This window comes from Furipterus horrens, unplaced genomic scaffold, assembly GCF_987537825.1.
Source record: "Furipterus horrens unplaced genomic scaffold, mFurHor1.1.pri manual_scaffold_1, whole genome shotgun sequence".
NCBI lineage: Eukaryota > Metazoa > Chordata > Mammalia > Chiroptera > Furipteridae > Furipterus > Furipterus horrens.
The window spans coordinates 178893490-178919978 of NW_028327171.1; the positions used below are offsets into that span (position 1 = coordinate 178893490).

Sequence of the window (26489 nt, forward strand, 5' to 3'; positions counted from 1 at the left end):
AACGATGTCACTTTGACTAGACCCCAGTACTAAGTGTGATGTGAGGATAGGTTCATATTTGCTTTTCTCAGAATGTTGTTAGGTTCTGGCTGTCTCCTGAAGTTCTGAACTATGTTTTTAAATAATTTTTTTTGTTGTTGACTATAAAAATGTACATGGGAAATGTATGTATTAGGGGCATATGTATCTCATTACTAGTGTAAAGACCTAAAACTATAGTATACGTAATAACAGAAATAGGAATTTTAAATTGGAGATTTTAACTCACAGATCACAGCTCATCAGTCTTATGAAATCAAAATACTGGGTCATAATCAGTATATTTTAAAAAATGGAATGAAATATAATAAAATACAAAATATGACAGTATATTGTTTTGTGAAATTATTTTATTTATATCTTATGTATGCTGGGTTGTGTGGGCTGTGATATAAAATATAAACTTACTGTGGTTTGTGGTTAAAAATAAGAAGTTTGAGATTCACTATCTTGGGTGTTCTTTCTGTTCCCTGGTGACTGGTTGAGGTACTTTAATTTCTCTGTTACCATATCTGAGAAAATGGAGTTGATAAACATGCCTACTTACTGTTTTAGAATGTGATAATTCATTAAGTGCCTAGGTAAATGAACACCCTCAGAAACTAGTACACTATCTTAGCGTTGATAATGATGTCATATTTTTCTCTTGTTTCGTAGTGTTTGTTTATTTTTTGGGTTTGTTTATATTTCCAATGTTTTTATCTTAGAAAATATTGATGCTGATGGACAGGGATTTTGTCAAGGAGGATTCAGCATTGATTTTACTAAAGTAAGTTCTAATTTAAGACTAAATGAGATTCCAGTCTACCTTATTATTTAAATCATGGTTAAAAATTAATTGGTCAATACTTCAGCTTCTCTATGACTATTACTTGTTTTATGAAAATAGCTAAGGAAAATGACCCATGCATTTTGATATTCTTGGCATTATATTATTCTTATCCTTAGGTGTTGCTTTATTGCAATTGACATCAAAATGGGAATGGAGGCCAGTAGAAGATCTCCTCAGTAGATGATAGATAACCTGTTACGACTTAATATCGAAATTTCCAGTTAGATAAATTTCTAGAATATTAAAGTTTTCTGTTTTTGATTGAAGTTGATTTTTCACAAAAGCTGTCGATGGGAGTTTTATTACAAAATTAGAGTGTAGTTACATAAAAGCTGGGAAACTGGCATATTTGCCATCTATTGTGTGCCTACAGGCACCAAGTAAAACTGAAGCAATTTAATTATTATAATGGATCTTACATTCAGGATTCTGTGTATTTTTAACTAAGCTAATATGCTTTCCAGAGTCGATAGTTCTTATCTACTTTTCTAAAGGAAGAATCGTGTTTACATTTTCAAAGCAAAATGTTCCTGAGTACTTTCCTTTATGTAATTTTGTTTGCGTGACTTTTTTTTTTTTTTTTTTTTTTTTGGATGGGATGTGTGAACACTTTGAATATCAAATTGAAATGTTAATTACTTCCTAGAGAAGTCTCAAAAATAGTTTGATTGATTAAAAGTAGAGCTTCCTTGGAAAGCCTAATATGGCTTTCTTAGGAAATGAGAGTAAAAAATGCCTTAAATTTATTAAGAGAACAGCAACTATAATCATGTGATTCAGAAAAACTAATAAAACATTTTCTTCTTTAAAAATGTATACTTTATTTAAAATTATTTTAGACTAGGTCCTGATAGTTATAGTTAGCTTTCCTTACTAAATAATTGATTTTAATTTACTCAATGTGAAATTCATAATTCAAAATTTACTCAATTCAGAATTTAAGGAACCAAAACAGAGATAAAGTATGTTAATAAATATTAGTTTTAAACTTACATGATATATTTTCAAATAGGTATTATTATTTTTTTTTTTAAGTGTTGATGTTTTCTGTACCTATGCCTGTACAATTATAACCCTGGAAATATTCTCAGATGGTGAATAGTCATTGCTAAATTAACTGTTCACTTTCTTCAACTCATGTCTGAAAAATAAAGGAGTCCTTTTAAAGCAGACAACTTAGAAGAATCTATTATATAGCCAGGTCAGGAGATTGTCTGTTGAAAGCTTTCTTGAAAGGGCTATATGAACATTTGAAGGGGTAAAAACTTTTTCTAACCTCCAGCAAGAAGAAATTTCCAAAATATTATGCTTAAACACTAAATATTTTGAATTACTTATAGTTTGTTAGAGATATAAGGAATGCTAGTCAAGTGTAACTTGTATTTACCCTGAAAAATGTACCTTCTAACTTCACTCCTGTTTCGATCTGCAGGACACTGAAAATTTTCCTTTAGCTGAAAAATTTGTAATGATTGTTAAAAAGGAAGTCTGCCTGTGTAGTCACTAATGTCATATACAATATTAAGGAGGGACCTTCTTCATTATTGTAGCCCTATAGTACTTTGCAGTAAGTACTTAGTACCAGATTTGTGAAGCAACCAAGATCCACAGAATCTATGTGTGTATATGTTTGTTTGTTTTCATATATTAAATGAATATATTATAACTTTCCTATTTTATTTTATTGTATTTTAGAAAAGGTACAATGAACATAACTGGAACTTACATGAGTTTGATATTTATGATTTTGTTTGCTTTAATATATATGTATATTATAGTCATATATATCTACATAGCTTTTGTGTGTTAGATTGCTTTTAGTTTTTAAAGTTGCCTTCTTTTAAATATATATCTTTTTGTTGTTTGATTTAATTTAGGCTGACAGAGTACTTCTTGGTGGTCCTGGTAGCTTTTATTGGCAAGGTAGGTTAACATTGTTTAAATCACCCAATAATGACTGTTTAAGACTCATCTGTCTTATCATGTGCCTGTGAGAATTTTCAAATTATTTTAAAGAAATAAAAAAAATACAATTTAGATGTAAAATCACTATAATATTATATGATAATATTTATAAATAGTATTTTATATATAAAATATTTAATGTAATATGTAACACATTATATATATTTTAGTAGAAAATAATCTGAATACTTTAAATGTAAATCACAAATTAAATTATTAAGTGATTTAAAGTAATTCATTTTTATAGTTTGGGTTTGTACTTCTCTATCTCTGTACTCTAGAGGCCATGATGTGTTAGGAAATACATGGAACTTATCTGTAATAGGCAAATTGTAGCATTCTGAAAGCTCATGGTTTTAAAATATTTTGAATATGCTCATTGGGCTATTTAAATTGTTATTTTCTCATTAATCACTGACATTAAGAATGGTTTCTTTGTGTTTGAGGAGTTTTTAAAATGAGGATCTTATTAAGTTTCAAAATTATATAATTAAACTGGCATTGCTGATTGATGTAAAGATAAAATACTACATTCTTCAGTCATTCTGGGAGGTCTAATAAGATTACCATTTGAACAAATGTATAACAGACCATTATTTGATGGTAGTTTGAAAATAAGTAACTAAATTTGCTTAGATACATACATCTATTTAGTCAATTATCACATGTTTATTTTCTGCTAAAAAATACTGTTTACAAGATTAGAGCAAACTCTTGTTTCTTGGCTTTCTGGTATTCCAGCATTGTCAATATTTGGAAGAACAGGAAAACCTCTGACTATATTGATTTGCAAGTACTTTCTGATACTGCATTTTATTTCCCTATTCTACACTAGGCTTTCCTTACTTGCTTCTTTGTAGGAAAACCCATGCTTTTGCTTTATAGAAAGGGAAGTGAAAGTAAGAAATTTCCTGAGGGAAAATAGGATGAAAGGAAAATGAGAGGGAATGAGAAATGAGGAATTACTGAAAAGTTGAAAGGGATGGCAAAGGAGAGAATGACAAAAAGAAAAATCAGGCAAAGACTAGTATCAGTATCCATGAGAGAAATACCAACTAAAACTATAAAACTTGGATTTCTATGAATTGTACATCTATGGGAAATTAGAATGATTTAGGAAAATTATGCTTGAGTTTTACAATGAAAACAAAAATAGTTCTAATTGCATATGAGAAAATAAATAATAATTATATCAATATATATACAACCTAGATTTATTTTTCTTTATTACTGGTAGACATGCTAATTAATTGAAGAGGAGGGAGGTGTCTCATCAGCATGTGTGGGAACCAAAGATAGAGTTTGTAATTCTCAGTCAGGACGGCTTGTTAACTTTAACTTTGCATTTTCAAGTGATGCAGCTGTGAACGTGTTTAAATCACTCGTTCTTTTAATGACATGAGTATTGCACAATGTATGGGCATTACTATTCATTACAAATTTGAACAGATATCGATACTATTAATATATGTTCATTGGAGTTTCATTATAAATGATATATAATATGTAACTAAAATATTCAGTGACTGGGAGAAAAAATTTTGTTTTAATAAGATTAAAATCAGCAGGCTTCAACCTGAGTAAATATGTTAGAATGAATTTTTCCATAGATCTCCAAATTGTCTCTGTAACAACAGAGAAAACGATAATGTTGTTTTATTCCAAAGAGGTGATGGGTTTTCCTGTGTTCTTCGGTTCAAGAAATATTTAATGAACTGTTTACGCCCAGAGGATCAAGGCGTGACCCAGACAGAAAGTGCTTCTGCCCTATTGACTCAATGTATGTGGCTGGGCAAATTGGAACAGGACTGAAGTTGTTAGTTATTATGAATTTCTTTTTAAAATAATAGAAATGAAGAGATTATTTTCTCATGCTACGAAGATGACATTTGATAAATCAGCCAACCTTTCTTGCTGCAGGGTTCAGTCTAATTTTTGTATAGTTGTCTAGATTTCTTATCCACCTTATAACTTAAGATTGTGAAGAAAAAGGAACTCACTCCATTCAGGCTACTTTATAAAGGTGTCCAAATAATTTGTTTTAAAAAATCAGTTGAACCAATTATTTTTATTAAAAGGTAAAAATATTTAATTATGTTGATTTTTCAAGTTCTCATGGATTTGGTTGAGAAACAGCCCATATTTTGTTATTCCTTTATTTAACATTGAATTTTTAGTGAATTAAGGCAAATTCTATACTCAGAAATTTTTGTGTATTAGCAGAGACCAATTTTAAGTACTAGGTTGAATCAAAAAGAATTGTGACTTAAAAATAGTACTAAATATCTGACTTAGTATTATGAAGGAGAGTTATATAAGGCTAATAATTAGAACTACTAATATTTAATGTGATTTTCTTTCATATAGGTGAGATTCATCATCTGCATCACAAAGTTCTCATTAGAAAGTTATTTTTATATGTATATTTTTTTCAGGTCAGCTCATATCAGATCAAGTGGCAGAAATTGTATCTAAATATGACCCCAAAGTTTACAGCATCACATATAACAACCAGTTAGCAACTCGGACTGCACAAGCTGTTTTTGATGACAGTTATTTGGGTAGGTAAAATCCAAATATGGATTTTTTTTCTGGAGCTGGGGTGGATTAGTCCTTTATTTGCTGCTTTAAGTAGAAAAATCCCTTATGTAAAATAGGTTAAGGGTTTTTGAAACTAGAAGGAACATATTTCAAATTGTTATTGAGTATTTAGGTTATGTTATATTTCAGTGACTGAAATTTAAGAGCATGATTATTTATACTATGATGATAATAATAGATAACCTTTAAGATAATGCTTACTATGTTCTGGGTATTGTACTAAGTCCTTTTCAGTGTAAACTCATTGAATCCTCACAAGAAGTCTATGAATATACTGTTACTATCCCCATTTTATATAAAGAAACTCAGGCACAGAGAGGCAAAATAACTTGCGTGAAATCACTCACTTAACAACTTTTGTTTGTTTGTTTTACTCACAACGTGCTGTTTTCAGATTCAAATCCAGGTAGTCTGACTCTTGAACTTTTATTATTGACCATATTACACTATAGTTTTGTTCTTTAGGATTTGTTAGCTTTTGTTCTCTTAAAATTTCTTAGTCATATAACCAAGTACACATGGCAGAAATAGTACTTTGCTGATTGAGAAACCTGTTATTTGGTACTACTTTATGATGGATTGCAAAATTACTGTTTTAAAAGTAATTGCTTTGTGATGTTGACAAAAGTCTTATTTTTCTAATAGAGTTTTACTCTTTGAGTATTTAGCTCAGTTATTTTCTTTAAGGTGCGTTTATCGTACACATATGTGTATATTACCCCTAGAGGACAATATCAGAGGAACTCCTTGAAGGTGTCCTCTCAGCTGAGCTAGCGGGTGTGCAGAGATCTAACTGGTCCTGCCCTGATGCTGTTTCACCTTTGGTTCCCTGTTTAGGTTACTCCGTGGCTGTCGGCGATTTCAATGGAGATGGCATAGACGGTATGATGTACTTGAACTACATTTAATCCTTTTCTGAAAATTTAGGCTAAGCATTTGAAACAAGAGGCATGCTGTTTTAGCAATTGAAAAGTTCTGAAACCATTGGAGGCATTCTACGTTCACGTACGCTGGGTCTGTATTAAACGCCCTCAAGCAGTGGCTGACATTGAGCCTGTGCTGGGGGCCCCAGTCTCTTCCCCCTCTGCTCCTTTCCCAGCACTGTCAGTTACTTCTTTGACTCCTTCCTCATGGCTTTCTGCAGATTCAATCCTCTTGGAGAGGCTTAGTTTTGTTTTTCTTTTGGCGTAATTTGTAACTTTCTCCGGCTTTCAGTAAGGTTCTTTTCTACCCTCTCTCTCTGTCCATCATCCTTTAGAGCTCAAAATGGAAATCATAGACTTTACCTGATTTCAGTCACATTTCTGTGTAACTGCCACCTCTGCCCTATTTCTTTACTGTAAATACAGCTTTCCCTTATTCTTAGATCACTTGATCTTACTTCTTCTTTTTAAGCAGATGACAAATGCCCTGAGGGCATATGTGCATCTATTTGAGGGTCCTCGTGAATCTTTCTGTTTTGTACATATTTGATTTTGTAGTTAAAAATATACCATGATCATTTATTATGAAATACTAATTTTTAAAAATCTTTTACTTACTGTCTTTTGAAATAAAACTTAAAGCTTTCTGCCAGAATGATAGCTAAGGGGGAGGAGAAGGGGTGAAAGGATTGAGCGAAAAGGAAAAAGGACTCGTGGACATGGACAACAGTGTGGTGATTGCTGGGGGTCAGGGAGAGGGAGGTATAAGGGGACTAAATGGTAGTAGGAAAAAATACAATAAAAAAAGTAAAAAAAATTTTTTTAAGATTTCTGACATATCCCCTTTTTCTTGCAATTTTCAGTATTGGTCTTAAAAATGAGTAATTAAAAAAAAAAATGAGTGCCCTGGCTGGTGTGGCTCAGTTGGTTGGAGCATCGTCCTGTAACCAAAAGCTTGCAGGTTTGATTCCTGGTCAGGGCACATACCTGGGTTGCGGATCTGATCATTTCACTGGTCAGGGTGTGTATGATCCCTGGTCCAGGCGTGTATGGAAGGCAACCAATTGATGTTCCTCTCTCACATTGATGTTTTCCTCTCTCCCTTCCTCTCTCTCTAAAAAGCAATGGAAAAAATGTCCTCAGGTGAGGATTAAAAAAAAAATTTCTTAATGAGTAACTATATTTTTCTTTTCAGACTTTGTTTCAGGAGTTCCAAGAGCAGCGAGGACTTTGGGAATGGTAGGAAAGTTAAAAATTATTTTTTAGAAAATCTCTGGGTTATCTTATACTTTCCTATATTTCATATACTTTTGTTTTTCCTGCACAGGTTTATATTTATGATGGGAAAAACATGTCATCCTTACACAATTTTACTGGTGAGCAGGTATGCTCTTAAAATATTTTAATTTTAATATCACCATTTCCTAATGTCTTAAAATTTTTCTTGGCAATATGCTAATGGTTTAATATTCAATATTACAGATATAAAATCAACTTGAAAGGTTTTATATTTGTTTTAACCAAAGGAATTTGTTAAGCAAATATCGATACTTTTGTAATTGCATATTATGGCTAATTTTTGTTTTAAGGAAATACAAAATCAAATTGCTTACACACAAAGCCAAAACTTCCTTTTTCTTTGCTGATGACATTCACTTTTCCTTTAAGGAACGGTCTAAGACTTAATTTTATTAGATGCAGTTTTATTAGATAAGTTAGTAATGATAAAGGAAAAGTTAATTAGTACGAAGAGGAAAAAAACATCTAGTTCTCAGATCTGGGATTCAAGCCCACTTCTTGTTCAGTTGAGATAGTGGGGCTTTGAGAGAGGATTGCTAGGATGAGGAACTCGACCCAAGGTCTCCAGCAACCGCTTCCCATTTGTGGGACAGTCAGGTTTGATGCATGGCAGGGAGTGGCCTGCAGATGGGGTTGTGTTGTGGCAGGTACGGCTGTCTCTCTGTGCTGTTGTGATTCTCCACCTCAGGCAGCATCTCTTGCAGGCAGTCCATGAACCTCTGCAGCTCTCTGTGGGGGAAAACCTGGGCTTTGCATTAGGACCATGAGGACAGATGTGGACTCTCCATCCTCAGTATTATTGCATTGGTCGCAGGATTTACCACTGTAAATCCTGTGTCTCATGTGAAAATAGGGATACTGGTAACTTCCTCATGGGGTTGTGGTGAGAACCAAATGAAAACATTTCAATCATAGTGCCCAGGACAAAACTTGTCTCAGTAAATGGCATCCTTTTTTTATACCTTCAGGCCACACACTCTGAGAGAATAAGGCCCAAGCATAGTATATTTTGTTAAATTCCAGTCATCACATCAACATGGTACCCCAAATACAATGCACTTTATTACACATGCTCTGTTCTTGTAATTGAATACAGAACGTGTCATTCATTTTCTCAGTTACGCTACATCATCTGGAATCTCCCTTATCACTCCTTCCTGGTATCTCTGCTAATCAAATTTTGGAAGTCTTGCTACCTTTAATCTTTTGGATTTGTTGACTCATTATTTACCTTAGTTCCTTTATAATTTGTCATCTCTCTGAGTTTTGCTTTGCATGTTGGGTTCTCTTTAGAACTTTCCTTTTCACACGAATTTCCAGCCAGGCTCCTTTCTCTGTGACGACCAGCAGTCCCCTGTGGTTGGGAGAGGACATTCCTTCTCCCTCTGCATAATAAGTCCATAATAAACCCAAACACATTTGTACCATGTGTCATTCAAAAGCAAAACCGCTGGCATGTAATCAGTTGAGATGGGAGACAAAAATGAATTCTATTCCATATCTTTCCAAACAGTAATTTCTTTAAAGTTATAATAGTTTCACATAGGGAGAGCTGATTATGGCCTATTAATAATTATTATCGATTATCTTTACTGCATAGACATCCATTTATAACTTCTCAGATTCAAGTAAAACATCTGTATGTGACTGAATGTCTTTCTGATAGTATGTCTGTGTCTGGTGTGTTTTGGATAGTGGAGAAGAAGGGACATAATAGATTAGGCCTGGGAAGGAGCGTTGATTGTACTTGGACAAAAATGGTATGTGTTTACATCATGGAGATGACATACATGGGATATGTTTTGCTCATAAATCTAGGAAAATAGGCCTTATTACCTGGTTGTCATTGTGTTGGTAGAATAAACAAAAGAGAAGACATTTAGACTGAAGTACTATATGCAGAGAAAAAAGTAACCCCTTTTATTTGATAAATATACTACAAATATCAATTGTTTAACTAGTTGGATGAAATGTAAACATTTCATTTTCTTCTTGATCCAGATGGCTGCTTATTTTGGATTTTCTGTCGCTGCCACTGACATTAATGGGGATAAGTAAGTTTTAAAAAATGTTTCCAAAAACCATTTTCCTCTTTTGTTTATGAACGCTTTGCTAAAACTAAACATTTCCTCTTCTGTTTTTCTGTCCCTTTCTGCTAATTTTTCTATTCAGGGAACCAATTTGAAGCAATCTTATCATGAAATCTAGAAAACCTTTTTTTCCCTTATTTCAATAGCTTTGATAATATGAAGAAATTAAGTAATTTTATGAATTATGCATAAGTTTAAAAGAGTTGCAGGAATGTTCAAATTTGAAATGATCATTTTATGCTTCAGTGTGGCTGTGAGAGATGTGGAAAGAGGGAATGGAGTTTTGATAAGGAAGTGATTATTACCAGATGGAATTTGATCTTGCTGTCACGAAAAAAATTTTGTTCTTTTAGTTATGCAGATGTCTTTATTGGTGCACCTCTTTTCATGGATCGTGGTTCAGATGGCAAACTCCAGGAGGTGGGGCAGGTCTCAGTGTCTCTGCAAAGAGCTGCAGGAGACTTCCAGACGACCAAGCTGAATGGATTTGAGGTCTTTGCGAGATTTGGCAGTGCCATAGCACCTTTGGGAGACCTGGACCAGGATGGCTTCAATGGTAAGATCCAAGTCCAGCAGCTACGGGTCCAGGATTTTCTGTGTCCACTTGGAAAAGTCCTGTACTCCCATGAGAAAGGCTCCTTCTTGGAATTTGAGTGATAGTGAGTGCCACACTAGGGTAAATGTCAAGTTGTCCTTCTTCATTAAAAATAAGAGCAGAAATATCAAAAGTTGATTCTCATGAGGTATCATTCAAACAGTCAAAATCGAGTGTTGGAATAGTTGATTTCTGAAAGGAACTTGCATTGGCTGGAGCCCAGGGTGCACTGGTGATTTTTTCTCTTGCTTGGTGACAGTGCCCTCTGCTGTCCATTTGGGTACAAGTGTAAGATAAGCTCCCAGGCATATTGTCTCGCCAGTGCTGCCTGTAGTACGTATTTTAAGCTATAACTTTCTTGTGACTTTCCAAAATATCCTGAGGGAGGTTATATCTGCCTTCATGGGGGCAAGTAAAAGGAATAAACTCATGGTTTTATAATAGTGCCATTTAATAATTTAATTAATAGCTGTAGATATTTAAAAAAAAAAAAAAAACCTTAAGTTGGCTTTCCTATAGAAACACATTACCAAGACTTAAAAAAAAATACTATTAAAAACATTTCTAAAACTCACAGAATAGAGAGTTAAACTGTTAGTTTTCATCAACAATATATAGGGGTATGCCCCTTAAAATTTAAAGCAAGTTATAAATTAAGAAGAACACTTCGGAAGTACAGAGGACTCATCTCCGAAGTAGTACTGGAAAAGAAAACCATCAGTTTGGCCTCAACACTGCACTCCTGCCTTGTGGGTTGTTTATGTCATGCACTGAAAGTGCCACCTGTAAGATTAACCCTAGAAGTTTTCACTGTTAGGGAAAAACTACTCAAAGGGACATTTTGCTTCTCAAAATAGTCTTAAAGATTTTTTGCTATCATGAGAATATACCATAAATCAAATGGAACTCTGGTATAAAATTCAAAATAGAACTTGAAAAGAATACTATAGAACACACCAAACCTTTACGTTTTGATAACCAAACTATCTAGAAAACACAGGGCTGGATTTGAGGTTGTACCTTGAATAAATTGAGTTCTTTGCTCTCACTGGGCCTCTGTCTCCAGGTTTTCTGGGAGAGATTAGACATGTTTGCTGTCACCTTGTCTTGAGGATATTCCAAGAAATCTTCCTTAATGTAACGATCTGGCCAAAATCTCATCCTACTTTCTATGTTTTTATTAAAATGTATCATCTGTGAGCACAGCAATTATAAACAAAAATAGCTAAAAAATATTGAAGTATAGCAACTATTTTACAGGGAGATTTTACTTTTGGAGATAGCTACTATAGAACATCGATTTTCAACCCTTTTCTCATATGGCACATATAAACTAAAATTCTGTGACACCCCAAAATATATATTTTGTGCTGATCTGACAGAAAAATAGGTATAATTTTGATTCATTCACACAGGACAGACGTTGTTGTTTGGCTGTTGTCCTTTTTTTTATATGAAAATCTTAAAGGAAAAGAGGTCAGTGCCCTGACTCAATAGTCAGGTAGTGCATGTTTTAAAAATTCAGGGGGCACACTGCTTGAAAATTGCTGCCATAAAAGATGATTTTGTTCTCCCAAGGTTTCTCCTGGGGTCTTATTGTCCCTAATAGTAGATTGTGAATGATAATGTCTTCGGTGGAAAGTTATCTGAGCTGTGTTTATGTCAGTACATATATTTATATTTTTTATGTAGCTATAGTTTATGCATGTAAAATGAACTATTAGTTATAACTTGGATCTCTTCTTTGTTCAAACCTGATGACATTAACCTTTTGTTACTTCCCTATATTCCTCCCTTTCCACCTGCACCCACGAGGGATACCCTGGGTGTCAATCAAGAGGGATACTGAAAACAAAACAAGAAAGTTAGATTCCACAGTTATGTGCAGTTTTTCTCGATATCCCTCCAGAAAGCAGAATGAAACACACACACACACACACACACACACACACACACACACAAAGGAAAAAATTGATTGCATGAAAAAGTAGGACTCCAGTCTAGACAGATGCCAGCCAAAAGAGAAGATGATTAGAATGTATAAAATAGTGAGAGGCTTAGAAAAGTTAAAGATCATTTTTATTATAACAGTATTTTAATATTAGAGCCATCTTCTGTGGGGAAATTGTATTTTAATAACTACTTTCTTAATGCTTATGTCAATTTGGAAGTTATACTTTTGAAATTTGAACAAGGATAATGTAAATATTACTTACATAATTTAAATACTACCTTTTTAAGGATAAAAAATTCTTAGTTGGTTCTAACTGCAGGCCAGCAACTGTTCTAGGTGCCAAAAATGAGAGGATAAATTAGAGCCCATTCACATCCATAAGGGATTTAGCATCAGTATGGGCAACTTTTATGTAAACAAGTACGTACTAGAGTGTAATCACCACAGTGTTTGGCCCTTTCCTGGCCAAAACGATCAGGTTGTCTTTGTTGTTTCAGGGGATGCTGCATTGAGGAGGCTGAACACATCTGGGTATATTAAGCAAACTGAGGCAGTGTGGAAGGGCTGGTACATAAGGACTGTTTAGGCAAGATGGACACATCTTGCTCTCATGAAACTTTTGTGGAAGAGCCATTGTGTGAGTGCATAATGGAGAGATTCAGATAGTGAAAAGGCTGTGGGTTTAACACGACACCAGCTAAAGGGCAAGGTCATATGATAGCGTGGTTGCGAGGCAAGCATGCAGTGCTTCGCAGTGTGGCCAGGGAGGACCTCTCCTGCAAGGTGGCGTTTGGTCTGTGATTTGGACACGTAGAAGGGGCAAAGCATGGAAAGCTCTGGAGGAAGAACTTTAAGACCGAAGGGAACTGCAAGTATAAACCCAGAGTTAGCTTGCGTGTTTAAGGAAAAGGCCTGGAGTAGCAGGAAGAGTGAGTGAGGGTTAGAATAGGTGGGGGTTGGTGGGAGGCAGGATTGAATCGTCAAACCAGGTAGCATTTAAAGCTTTGGGAAATAATGGAAGGATTTTAAGAAAGAAGGTGACATCAGAACTTTACAGTTTTGAGGAGAATGGGTTAGAGGGGCAAGAATAGACGTGGGAAGCCCCTTAGTCTGCTCTTGGGGTCGCAACCAAGGATGAGGACAGCTAGTCTAGGGTGCTACTAGCAGGGACAGAGGGAAGTGAACATATTTGTAAAATATTTTAGGGTTAGGAAAGGTTGTAGTGACTATTTGGTGCTTTTTCTCTCTTTTTTTTCTTTTTAAAAGAATTTCAAACTTTTTATTTCAATGTAAGTTGAGCAAGATCGTGATGAGTTCCTGACTTTCAAGTTTCTGAGTCAGATTGACTTCTGTGTCAAAAAAAAAACAAAAACCCACACCGTGCCCAGCTAAGTTAACCAGAATGTTGAAAGCTAGAATGACCCTTAGAGGGATATTTGACAGGTCACCCTCCCCTGCATTAAAGGATGAGGGATTTGAGGACCAGAAAGGTTAACTGATTTGTCCAAGGTCAGGCCCAGAATATTTGGCTCCTAATTAATGTCATTTCCATACAGTTCTGCTCCAATTTCCTCGAATTAGATTGTTGCTTTTGAATAAAGAATATGTTACTGAACTTTGAGTCAATATTTATCTTGATAAGTGGGTTCTGTAAATATTAAGATCTCCACGTAAATGATCGTAAGTACTGAGACTTCCTCTAACCCTCTCTCCTTTCTTTCTCCTCCTTCCCCTTCTCTCTCTTCCTTTCTTCTCTCTCCATCTCGTCCCCCATCCCCTCTTCCTTTTTCCTTGCAGATATTGCAATTGCTGCTCCATATGGGGGTGAAGATAAAAAAGGAATTGTTTATATTTTCAATGGAAGATCAACAGGCTTGAATGGGGTGCCATCTCAAATCCTTGAAGGGAAGTGGGCCGCACAGAGCATGCCCCCGAGCTTTGGCTATTCAATGAAAGGAGCCACAGATATAGACAAAAATGGATATCCAGGTGCTTTCCCAGAAATGCATAGAGCTTCTTAGATTTTTCAGTCCTAATAGCACATACATACCATGTTCTTGATTTATGTTATAAGTTATTTCAATTCAATATTTCAAGTACAGTTTAAGCCCCTACTGTTGTTTAAGGTGCTGTTCTTATTACTGAAAGGGATAAAAATAAAGGCAGCTCTATTTCCTGGGAGTTTCCAATAAAAAATGCACACTCTCAGTTTCTTTTATTGTTTTGAAGTCTGTGGTGAAATGTCAGAGAAAAATGTTGTAGAACTTATAAACAAAAGCTAAATTATCATTCTAAGTTTTCTTATGTTAGCCTTTATTTTTTTTGGTTTTCAGTGATCTAACATTTTTGTGGACTTGACTAATCATTGTGATTTAAAAAAATATATTATTTAATTATCTCAATAAGGCTTGTGAAGAATATAAGCTAGCTCAGCTCATTATTATACCATTTTCTGGATGAGAAAAGAGACAGAAAGGTAATTTGCTCAACGTTGACCACTGGTTTGAGCCAGTACAGAAAGTGAGATTTTTTTTTCTGGCTCATATAGACTTCCAAGTATTTTAATGGACCTAGGATCATAATGGGTCTGTTCTTTAAATGAAATGTAATGCAGAAAATTTAGACTACCTGTGTTGTTGAAACAGTTAATATGAGCTCAGTATGCAAGTATGTTGAAGTGCTTTTAGAAATAAGGCATGGAGCTGATTCTTATCTATGTCAGTGTTAATTCAATAATTTTTTTGAATACGTGCAATATAACTATAGAACTTTTAGAAAATACTGCAAAACATACTTTGCGATCTCTTCAATGCATTCATACACATTTCTTTATAAAATATAATTATGCTTTATGTACTAATAGCATATTTTATTCACTTAAAGTATTAAAAATGCTTCCTCAAGTTATTTTTTTTCAAAAACTTGAATTTTATATTTTCTGTTTTCTCAAATGCTGTATCATATATTACTTAACCTTATTATGGGGCATTTATATTCTTGTATATAATTCTGGTGCATATACCTGATTATTTCCTTAAGACAAGTTTTAGAATTGCTATATCAAAGCTAAACGCTGTTTTGTTTTGTTTTGTTATTTTACACATTGTCAAATTACAATCCCATTCATTCCAAAAGAAGGTTTTTGCAGCTTTTTAAAGCACTTACCAGCAATAAGTGAGCGGTCATTTTTGCACATTTGTGCCCATATTGGGTGTTATCTTTTGTTTAAAGTAACTTTAAACGATATGATAGGTGGAGAATGTTGTTTTGACTCACTTTACAGTTTTTGGTTACTAGTGAGGGTAAGCATTTTGGTTTATTTGCATATATTTACTTTTGTGAATTTCTTTTTTTTTCCCTCAGTTTCTATTGGGATGTTTTTCTTTCATTAATTCTTTCCTTTTTTTAACTTGTGGTAGTGCCTTTAATATTGAAGATATTAATTCCTTAACTCATATACATGGATGGGCAAAAGTAGGTTTACAGTTGTACACATAGAAAATAATACAATAATTAGTAAAATATAATACAAGAATAAACGCAGTGTTTCATATACTCACAACTATAAACCTACTTTTGGGCACCCCTGTATATTTATTAGTTTGTCACATTTACTTTTGGGGCATAAGTTCTTAATTTTTATGTAATACAATCTGCCTATCTTTATGTTTTTTTCATGTACTTTTCTGCCTAGATAGGGCTTCATCAAATTGAGCTTAGTTATACTGTGAGATAGAACTCTGATATCCCTTTTTTTCTAATTGTGAACCATTTTTACCTGTTACCTATGAAAACTAATGCATTCTATTTTTGCTGATTTGAGTGCTGTCTGCTATCATACTAAATATATATAATGTGCTTTTTGGTTTTGTTTTGTTTTTTAAATAAAATAAAATTTTTTCAAAAGAAATTTTACAATGAAATTATAAAATCCATAAGTATCTATGTACAGCCTTTTCCTTTGGTGTACTTGTGTTTGGGAGTTATACTTCCCATTGTTGATGATTTTTACTAATTATCCATGAAAAAGATTTTTGTCTATTTGGATGAAATACTAGTTTTATATGAGTGTTTGCCACTGATGATAGCTTATTTCGAATTTCCATATTATAGCCTTTTACAGGTTATCTTAACCTAATGAACATAGTTTTGAGACTAAATATTGTATGTATTGAAAGTTTTATAGGATGGTATGTGAATTTTTAAAAAATCATTATTATTAACATTTTTTTCTACTCTCTTTTAAGACTTAATTGTAGGAGCTTTTGGTGTAGATAGAGCTGTGTTATATAGGTAAGCATCTTTCCACATCCTATACTATTCTGAATTATTTGAAAGTTTTGTAGTTAAGGACCAATATTTGAATTTTTAGCTTAATTTTCTTGAAGTAATTGTAAAATATGTTTGTTTTTTCTATTTAACATTTACTGCAGGCAAGCAGTATTAAGCACGGAGATCCCAAAGTAGGGGAAGTTGTAGATTTTTTATTCAAACACATTTAGAATTTCCCTCTTTGTTCTTGAAATTATGTCTAGAAATAATTATCTTACATTTTAAATTTCTCTTAAAAAATTATAGAAGTTTACCTTTTCCTCTGAAAAACAAGAATTAATTGGTGTTTGTGCCACAGCATTCTGTGACTACAAAGGCAGTATGTAATGACTTCCAAAGTAAATATTTTTTAGAGCAATGTATAAATCCACATATCTGTATTTCCAGCTTTATGCATATTCTCAGTTATTCTTTGTAGTTCCTCAGTTACTCCTGCCTGAGAATGTCTTCTGGCATCCCAAGTAGCTTAACACATTCACTCTTCTGTCGGCCATGTTTGTACATGGCAGGAAAACTAACATGAAACTGTGTAACGGTGTTGGTGGTGGATCAGCTTGGTTGTGGCTCTCAGGGCAGCACTCATTCATACAGAGTTCAGGGTTTATCATGATTGAAACGGGCATACTTTCTTGAGCCTACTGTATTTTTAAATATTTACAACTGAATTTTGGAAAACTTTATTTTAATTTATTGTTTCAGTTTTTAAATGGCTATTAACAAAGTAATACATGCATGTAGTAAATATTCAAATAATGTAAAAAGGGCACACAATAAAAATCTCTTACACTAGTTACTAGCTTATTAGTATATCCTAGTAGAGATAATCCGTGCATTAAAAAATTGTGTATGTCTGCATCCTTTGAAATTGTGGATTTTTCCCCTGTCATACCAAAAATATTTCCTGGGTATATCTTAGAGATCATCTGTAACATCACAGGTGGATTTATGGCACCCATTTTCCCCACTGCATTGCATTGCATTAGGTACATATCCCATGACTTGTTTAACCACTCTGCTTTAATGGACAAAGTTCAGATAGCTTGACTAATTGTCCCAGTTTGCCTGGAACTGAGGAATTCACCAGGTCACGGGACTTTCAGTGCTAAATCAGGAGAGTCCTGGGCAAGCTGGGACAGTTGGCCATTCTGAATTTAAGGTGTTCCTTTCTTTTCGCTATTGTGAACAGTGCTTCAGGATACATTGCGCTATGTATGCAGTGAATGGGAACCGAAAGTGCTTAGATCAATCTAATGTTTTTTAAACAACTTTTTAATTTTTCTTATTTTCCCTCTCTTTCTCTTCCCTGCTCTCTAACAGGGCCAGACCAGTTATCACTGTAAATGCAGGCCTTGAAGTGTACCCTAGCATTTTAAATCAAGACAATAAAACCTGCCCACTGCCTGGGACAGATCTTACAGTTTCCTGGTAAGAGTATCAGTTGAATGATAGTTATCATTGTGATTATCGGCTCAGTTATTATAAAACAATTGAAAATGAAGGTTGGGGGACTGAAATATTGCTAAAGCAGTTTCTGTGGGTGTTCTCTGTTTTTGTGTCATAGATTGAATTACAGAAATATTGTTCCAAAGAAGATATGTTAGAAAACTTTAGAAATATGCTAAAAAGTAAAGTTTTTAAAAGTGATACATGCTCATGGAATATATTCAAAAAGAGGAACAGTTAATAAGATCGCAGAACTCATTTATATTTAATTCTAAAAAGGCCCATAACATTTTAAGTTTTAAGATATGATTTTTTTCACATTTAATATATGTGAGTAGCTGTATGAAAAATATTATTTTGTTTTAATATACCAGTCTTCTACTTATTCCTTTACTAGTTTCTAAAGAAAAAAAATTTTTTTTTGTAAATTTAATATGTGAATTCTTCTATAGTCCAGTGTTTCTCAGGGCTCCATTATTTTTATGCTACTCTTGGTATTTTACATGATTTTGCTGTATTTTCATTCTACCTGTATTTATAATTTTCTAAGGATATTTTTCTTTAAGTTGACCTATATTTTGCTTTAAAACATTTTAAAATAAGAGAAACAAATATCTTTCTCATACACATCAAAATAAATATAACATTAATAATGAAAAATCTTGACTCATATGCCATTAAAATCATACAGTAGCCCACTTTGGGAAACACTGTTCAAATTCCTGGCACACAGAAGAATCAGAGAACTTACAGATGAAGGGTAGTGTGATTGGAACTGGGAAATTTTTATTTCAGAAGAGCTAATGAAAAAATAAGTTTCCTGATTTTGTTTTTGAATTAGTAGTATAGTTACTAAAATCATTTTTCAAAAATTTTCCTTTCATTTGATTGCATTAAAAATTCTGTAATATATTTTTTTTCATCTAGTCATTTGGTAGTAAAGTTGCTTTCGATATTTTTGACTTTAAGATGTACTGCCTTTCTTACTTTCACTCATCCTAGCAAGTCCCTGTGAAGGTGATAATAATAATGCTTATAACTGTGCTAATAATTTGAAGGCTTGAATGCACTAAAGCAGTAGCTTTTATATGTTTTTGATTGTGACACATAGTACAAAATACATTTTGCATTGTAATCCAGTATATGCATGTATATAATTGAAAGAAAAGTTTCATGAAATCTAAGCCTTGATACTTCAGTCAATTTTAATTATTTAATTAATTTTTTTAATATGCTGGACACAGCCCATTAAGCTGATTTCAGCACTCGTTAGGAAATTGTGAAAAACACTGTCCTAGAGGAGTTTGCTAGCGAAAGGAAACTTTGGTGGGGCTTTTTATTAAATGAGACATTATTTTAAATCTGGACTGTCATTTCCCTCATTTAGACTAACAGGTGCTATAAACTTGAGAGAATGTTAGGAAATTTTTTATTTTTCTTACCGAGGTACTATGAAAGGAGGTGTGCTTAAATTACTGAAGGATAAATTAGATTATTTCATGTTATAATATTAAGACATAGAATAAGATATAAAGTTTCACAGTATAGACTATATGAGAAATACATGAAATTTTGGTAATATTAAAAAATGTCTAAACTGAATTATAGGATTTGTTTGTTTGTTTTTCCCTACAGTTTTAATGTCAGGTTTTGCTTAAAGGCAGATGGCAAAGGAGCACTTCCCACAAAACTTAGTAAGTGTTCTGTGGAAAAACTGTATTATTTTAATGATGCTGCATGCACAGCACTTAAAAATGTTTTAGGATATTTGAATAATTACTCAAATACTTGTTAATATTGTTTTTTATTTGAATGTTTACACTTAAAGCCATTTAATATTGCAACGTAATTACTTTTTTGGAAACTCTTAACCCAATTCAGAAATAATACATTTATTTATTGACATTGTGAACAAAACAGCCCACTGAATGGTACATATGAGTTTTACAAAGTTGGGGGTTTACCAATGTGTGGTAAATGAGCTTGAGAATGAGTGTCATTGTTCATAAGTAATGATCTACTGAGGACTTTATACTTTATGCCTTGGAGATATCCCCGGCAATCTCTGGAGTGGAGGTGGTTTGGAAATAGTGAGAAGAAAGAGAAAAAGTTTTGGAACTAAGTTTACTCCACATAGCAAGCTCAGGCTCTTCATTTCCAAAATATACTTTATGCAGCCCTGAGAGCAAGGTGGGGGAGTTACGTAATTGTTGCTAAGACTGTCAGTATGTTAGTGACAAGTGCTAAGGAATAATAATATAGCAGGGGAAGAGGACTGAATCTGCTGTGTATGTGTTTCTTCATGAAAGTTCTTGCTGGGTGGCAAGAAAGGAAGCAGCTAGGGGATGTCTAGATGAGTTTTTGCATGGAGGAAATGGCAATTTCAAGAGGCCAGAGGTAAGAGCAGGCTTTCTACGTTTGAGAGACAGCAAGGAGGGCGGTGTAGGTGGGTGAAACAGAACTGGAAGCAAAGTAACCCTGGGTTTCCACCCAAATTTGACATGAAGTTCAACATTTAGAAAAACTTGAAAGATTTGTGGTTTTAAAGATATGCACTCTTATCTCCTTTGAAGAAACTGCTTAAAGACCTGAATCTTAGAAGCACTAATCCTAATAACTGGTTCAGACTATGGGCAGCACATTCATTTTAAGGTGATTCTTGACCCAAGCATCTGGTCACTTGCTTCATCAGGAACATATTTATGTCAGAATTCGATACTGTAACTTAACGTGGTAAATGATGCACCTGTTCATTCTTGGTAGTGTTTAATATAGTGGTATGGGTGCATATTAGTAAATATTTCTTAGTCACAGTCATCAAGAGTCCTGCTACTTGCCTTAATGGTTAAAGTCTCAATTTATATTTCATGCTCTGAACTTCTTCTCAGCTTGATAATTTAATACAGAAGAGAAATTTCTCCTCTATCTGGTAGTTGTTTTATTACCATCATTATCTCTTTGTAGATAGTTGGATTAATTAATTATGAAACATTTATTCAGAATTAATATGTTGTGGTCTCACTACAATGTATAGACATCCTTAATGGATTAGGAGCAGATTACTTAAAGGAATAAAAATCTCTGTTTATATGAAAACTCATGATATCTAGGACAGCTAGGTGTCCGTAAAGATTATGTTGGTTATAAATCCTTTGGTTTGTATAGATTTCCAGGTGGAGCTTCTTTTGGATAAACTCAAGCAAAAAGGAGCAATTCGACGAGCACTGTTTCTCCATAACAGGTCTCCGAGTCACTCCAAGAACATGACCATTTCACGGGGGGGTCAGATGCAGTGTGAGGAACTGATTGCATACCTGCGGGTAAGAGCTGTTTCTCTGCTCCATTATCTCGTCCTTTTATGTATTGTTTTTTTCTTTTTATCTAAATGGTTTTCACGTTCTATACATTTTCAGGTATTAAGTCAATCGGAAAGCGCAGAAAAATACACTTGAGGAAGTGTGGCTTTTTAAAATGTCAAACCTGAGTAATGGACTACTACTCCTAGTAGACTAGATATTTCAAATAGTCTTTCCACGATAATGCTACTGAATAAATTATGATGACAGATGTATTTCTTAAAAAGTGCTGGACTCTCAAGACAGTAAAAGAAATTTCCAGGGTCCCCAAAGTGAACAACCAATTAAGAAACTTGGTTGGCTAAATCTTACTCATGAGTTGTGAGCAAATGTGTGACCCAGGGTTACTGGGGTGGGATGGGACCAGGGTTGAGCAGTAATTGCAGACACCAGCACAGGGATTCGGACTTGTCTGGGGCCTTCTGCAAGCCAGGGGTCTGCACCTCCCGCTTTAGGTCTGCACACTTGCATAAGGCTAAAGTGTTTTAAGAATGGAGGTGCACCCTGACTTCAGCAAGATTAAATGCAGAACCTCTCTGTAACAATCTAGTATGGGCCCAATGATTTCTATAGGTTAAGTTAAATTTATTTTTTTTTAAATGCTAAACACAAGCTATTAGAAAACCAGCAAACAGATATTAGACCTCAGAGGCCTGAGATGTTGGAATTATCAGTTACAGAATATAAATTTGTGTAAAATAAATAATGAAAGTTCTAAAAGAAAAAGGCCAAAGCATTAGGAAAGATTTAGAAGATGCAACATAATTAACAGGCTCAATTTAACAGACCTACATAGAACTTGGCACCCAACAATTGGAGACTATAAAAATGGATCATTTATAGGTCACAAAGAGGTTTAAACAAATTTCAAAAAGTTGGTATTATAGAAAATATGTTATTTGATCACAGTGTAATTTTTAGAAATCAATAACAAAAAGATACATTAGAAAGTAGGAATTGTGGTTTTAAATAACAGGGATCAAAGAAGAGATCATAACGGAAATTTATTTAGAAGTGAATCATAATGAAAATACTGTGTATCAAAATGTGTGGGGATCCAGAATGGTGGCAGTGTAGGTGGATGTTATGCTCATTTCATCCCAGGACCAAACTGAAGTTCCAACTAAAATAGAGAGCAAGCAACCTGAATAACAACCGGAGACTAGCTAAAGAGAGTCTTTTAAAAATTTTTTATTGTATTTATTGGAGGTGACATTGGTTAGTAAAATTATATTTATGTAGGTTTCAGGTGTACAGTTCTATGGTGCATCATCTGTGTATTGTGTGTTTGTTCAGCACCCCAAGGTGAAAAATCTTAAAACGAAGGATTTACAGAAGAAGCCACATCAAAACTGGTAGGAGAGGCAGAGGCACGCACCAGAGCTGGGAAAGGAGCCCACATAACATCTGGCTGTGAAAATCAGCAGGGATTTTGTCTGCTGGGTAGAGACAGGAGTCTGCTAGAGACACAGGTGCCCTCTTAAAGGACCAGTGCACAAAAACTAGTTCCCAGCTGCTCACCCTAGGCTCTGGCAGAGGGAGGGCAGAATGGAATAGAGTTGTATGAGGAGAGACTGAGATTTGCGGTTCTGTCGAGAGAGCTGAAGGGACAGCAGTCAGGATCCCTTAGCTGAGTCACTGTCCCACCCAACAGATGTCATCTTTCTTCAATGGAGCAGTCCCTTCTTTAGGGTATGAGCCTAGGGAAAGGCCCCACGCTCTGGACTCCTGTAGTACCACCCTGCGGAGCTTGTACCGTGCTGAGGAGTCCGCTGCCTGGGCAGGGGAGTAGAGGTCTGGGCGGACTCAGGGCATTTCAGTGACTGAGATATGTGGCTTTGGCACGGGGACCATTTCCCCCTCCTTCCCCGTGAAACAGACCTTCCCGTGGTAGGAGATCTGCTAGCCCCATTCTCCTGACTTCAGTGGCCCTACCCGTCCAATTCCTGGTGGCTCCCTGCTACTGAGGTCTGAGTAGAAGCTGATACAAACTGAGTTGTATGGCTCTAGGGCGGGGCCCAACCCCCCCCCCCCCAACCTTCTCCTAAGCCTGATGTGCACCTCCCCCAATGGGAGATCCACTAGCCCCACCCTCACAACTCCCAGTGGCCCTACTCTGCTGAGAGCAGGATCCTGAAAGAATCTGAGACAGACTGAGTTGTGTGGCTCTAGGACAGGGTGTTTTACCCTCACACGCCCAACTGGTGCAGAGCCTTCCCTTCGCACAGCCAAACCTTGGTCTGTTTGGCCTGGGAAATTCTGCGGAACTCACCCTGAGGATCCTTTGAGAGACCACCTCACAACAAATGTGTGCAAGTACTAAGCAGGTGGCAGCTAGTCTTGGTATATCCTAGGACATTTGCTGAGAGGTCTCAGACCTAGCAATGTCACTGAGATTGAACCTGCATCAGTTTGGTGAACATCATTTGCCCCTGTCTGGTGGTTCACTGAGCCACCTACCTCATGCAAATCGAGTACTGCCAGAGGCTCTTTCAGTGACTGAGCCTGACAGGCAGCAGTGAGCTCCCATGAGACTATCAACTGACTTCTCAACAGAAATATTTAGGCCATAAGGGTTTGGAATGAAATATTCAAAGTGATGAAAAACAAGGACCTACAATCCAGACTCCTTTCCCTAGAAAGGCTATCATTTAATATTGAAGGAGAAATAAAGAGCTTTCCAGACAAGACAGAGCTAAAGCAGTTTGTTACCATGAAGCCAGTACTACAAGAAATGTTAAAAGTCTTTTTTAAGAAGAAGAATAAAAAATAAAACAGGAACATAGTTAAAATAATAAAATGGTAGTAATACCCATCAATAATATTTTAAATGTAAATGGCATAAATGTTTCAGTCAAAACGCATAGGGTAGTGAATGGATAAGAAAACAGGACCGATATATATGCTGTCTACAAGAGACCCACCTCAGAATAAAAGATAAACACAGTTTAAGAGTAAAGGGATAGAAAAAGATACTTCATGAAAATGAAGGAAAAAAAAAAAAACTGGTATAGTAAAATAGACTTTAAAACAAAGGAGAACACTATATGATGATAAAGGGAACAATCCAACAAGCTAATATAGCCCTTGTAAACACTTGTGTTCTCAATATAAGACACCTAAATATGTAAAGCAAATCTTGATGGACATAAAGGGAGAGGTCAACAGTATCAGAGTCATAGTAGGGCATTTAAACACCCCATTGACACCAATGGATAGATCTTCCAGGTCAGAAATCAACAAGCAAACAGCAGTCTTAAGTGACACACTACATCACATGAATTTAAAGGATATTTTCAGAGCATATACATTCTTTTCAAGTGCATGTGGAACATTTGCTAGAATAGACCACATATTAGGACACAAAACAGGTCTCAATAAGTTTAGGAAAATTGAAAGCATATCAAGCATCTTCTCTGACCATAAAGGCATGAAACTGGAAAACAATGACAAGAAAAGGAACTAAAAAACACACAAAGACATGGAGGCTACGTAACATGGTACTAAACAATGAATGGGTTAACAATGAGATTAAGGAAAAAAATTAAGAGATCTTGAAACAAATGATAATGAGAACACAATAACCAAAAGTTTGTGGGACACTGGGACACTAAGGCAAAGTCAGCATTACAGGCCCATCTTGTGAAACAAAAAATCTCAAGTAAACAATCTTAACTTTACACTTAAAGGTACTAGAAAGAAGATCAAAGCCCAAAGTGAGTAGAAGAAATAATCAAGATCAAAGCAGAAATGAACAAAATATAGTCTAAAATAACAATACAAAAGATCAGTGAAACAAAGAGCTTCTTCTTTGAAAAGATAAACAAGATTGAAAACCCTTCAACCAGACTTTACCAAGAAAAAAGAGGACCCAAATAAAATAATAAATGGAAGAGGAGAAGTAACAACTGACATCACAGAAATGCAAAGGATTGTAAAAAGATATGAGCAACTATATGCCAACAAAGAGGATAATCTGGAAGAAATGGATACATTCCTAGAAACATACAGTCTTCCAAAAGTGAATCAGTAATAATAAAAAAATATGAATAAACTGATTACGACTGATGAAATTAAAGCAGTAATTTAAAAAAACAAACACCTCTGAATAATCAAAAGTCCTGGACTGCATGGCTTCACAAGGGAGTTTTACGAAAATTTAAAGAAAACTAACACCTATCCATCTCACACTATTTCAAAGTACTTAAGAGGAGGAAAGACTGCCAGATTCATTTTATGAGGCCAGTATTATCCTAATTCCAAAACCAGATGACAAAAGTCCAAGGGAAGAAAATTATAGGCCAATATCCCTGATGAATATAGATGGAAAATCCTCACCAAAATGTTAGCAATTGGAATCCAGCAGTGCATTAAAAAGATCATACATCATGATCAAGTGGGATTTATTCCAGGGATACAAGGTTGGTACAATATTTGCAAATCAATAAATGTGATACACCACAAATAAAATGAGGGGTAAATCATATGATTATTTCAAAAGATACAGAAAAAGCATTTGATAAAAGGCAGCACCCATTTATGATAAAAATTTCAGCAATGTGGGAATAGAGGGAATATACCTCAACATAACAAAGGACATATAGGACAAATCCACAGCCAACGTCATATTCAGCAGGCGAGAACTAAAAGTATTTCTTTTAAGATCAAGAACAAGACTGGTATGTTGCCTTTAACTGCTTAATACTGGAATTTGTAGTCACAGTGATCAGACAAGAAGAGATAAAAGGCATCCAAATTGGAAAGGAAGAAGTATAACTGTCAGTATCTGCAGAAGACACAATAGTGTATTTAGAGAGCCCTAAAGATTACATCAAAAACTTCTAGAACTGATAAAAGAATTTATTTATACCAGGAGGATACAAAATATCCTGAAATCAGTTGCATGTTTATGCATCAGTAATGAGCTAACAGAAAAGGAAACTAAGAAAACAATCTATATAGTTGCATTAAAAAAACAAAACAAAACAAACAAACAAAAACCTTAGGAATACGTTTAACCAAGGATGTAAAAGACCTGTACTTGAAAACTTACAAGACAC

At 34.7% G+C, this 26489-nt stretch overlaps 1 protein-coding gene across 2 annotated transcripts in view; it reads left to right on the plus strand.

The window, feature by feature from the left end:
* Positions 1–26489, plus strand: part of ITGAV (integrin subunit alpha V) — an 80900-nt gene that overhangs the window by 27187 nt on the left and 27224 nt on the right. For both annotated transcript variants that reach the window (XM_090281477.1, XM_090281483.1), the window contains exons 5-17: positions 747–808; positions 2749–2794; positions 5272–5397; positions 6275–6319; positions 7556–7599; positions 7688–7744; positions 9661–9713; positions 10103–10305; positions 14096–14287; positions 16546–16591; positions 17948–18055; positions 19709–19767; positions 21239–21393. In XM_090281477.1, the coding sequence (XP_090137603.1) occupies positions 747–808; positions 2749–2794; positions 5272–5397; positions 6275–6319; positions 7556–7599; positions 7688–7744; positions 9661–9713; positions 10103–10305; positions 14096–14287; positions 16546–16591; positions 17948–18055; positions 19709–19767; positions 21239–21393 (1196 nt within the window). The remainder of the gene's footprint in view (positions 1–746; positions 809–2748; positions 2795–5271; positions 5398–6274; positions 6320–7555; positions 7600–7687; positions 7745–9660; positions 9714–10102; positions 10306–14095; positions 14288–16545; positions 16592–17947; positions 18056–19708; positions 19768–21238; positions 21394–26489) is intronic.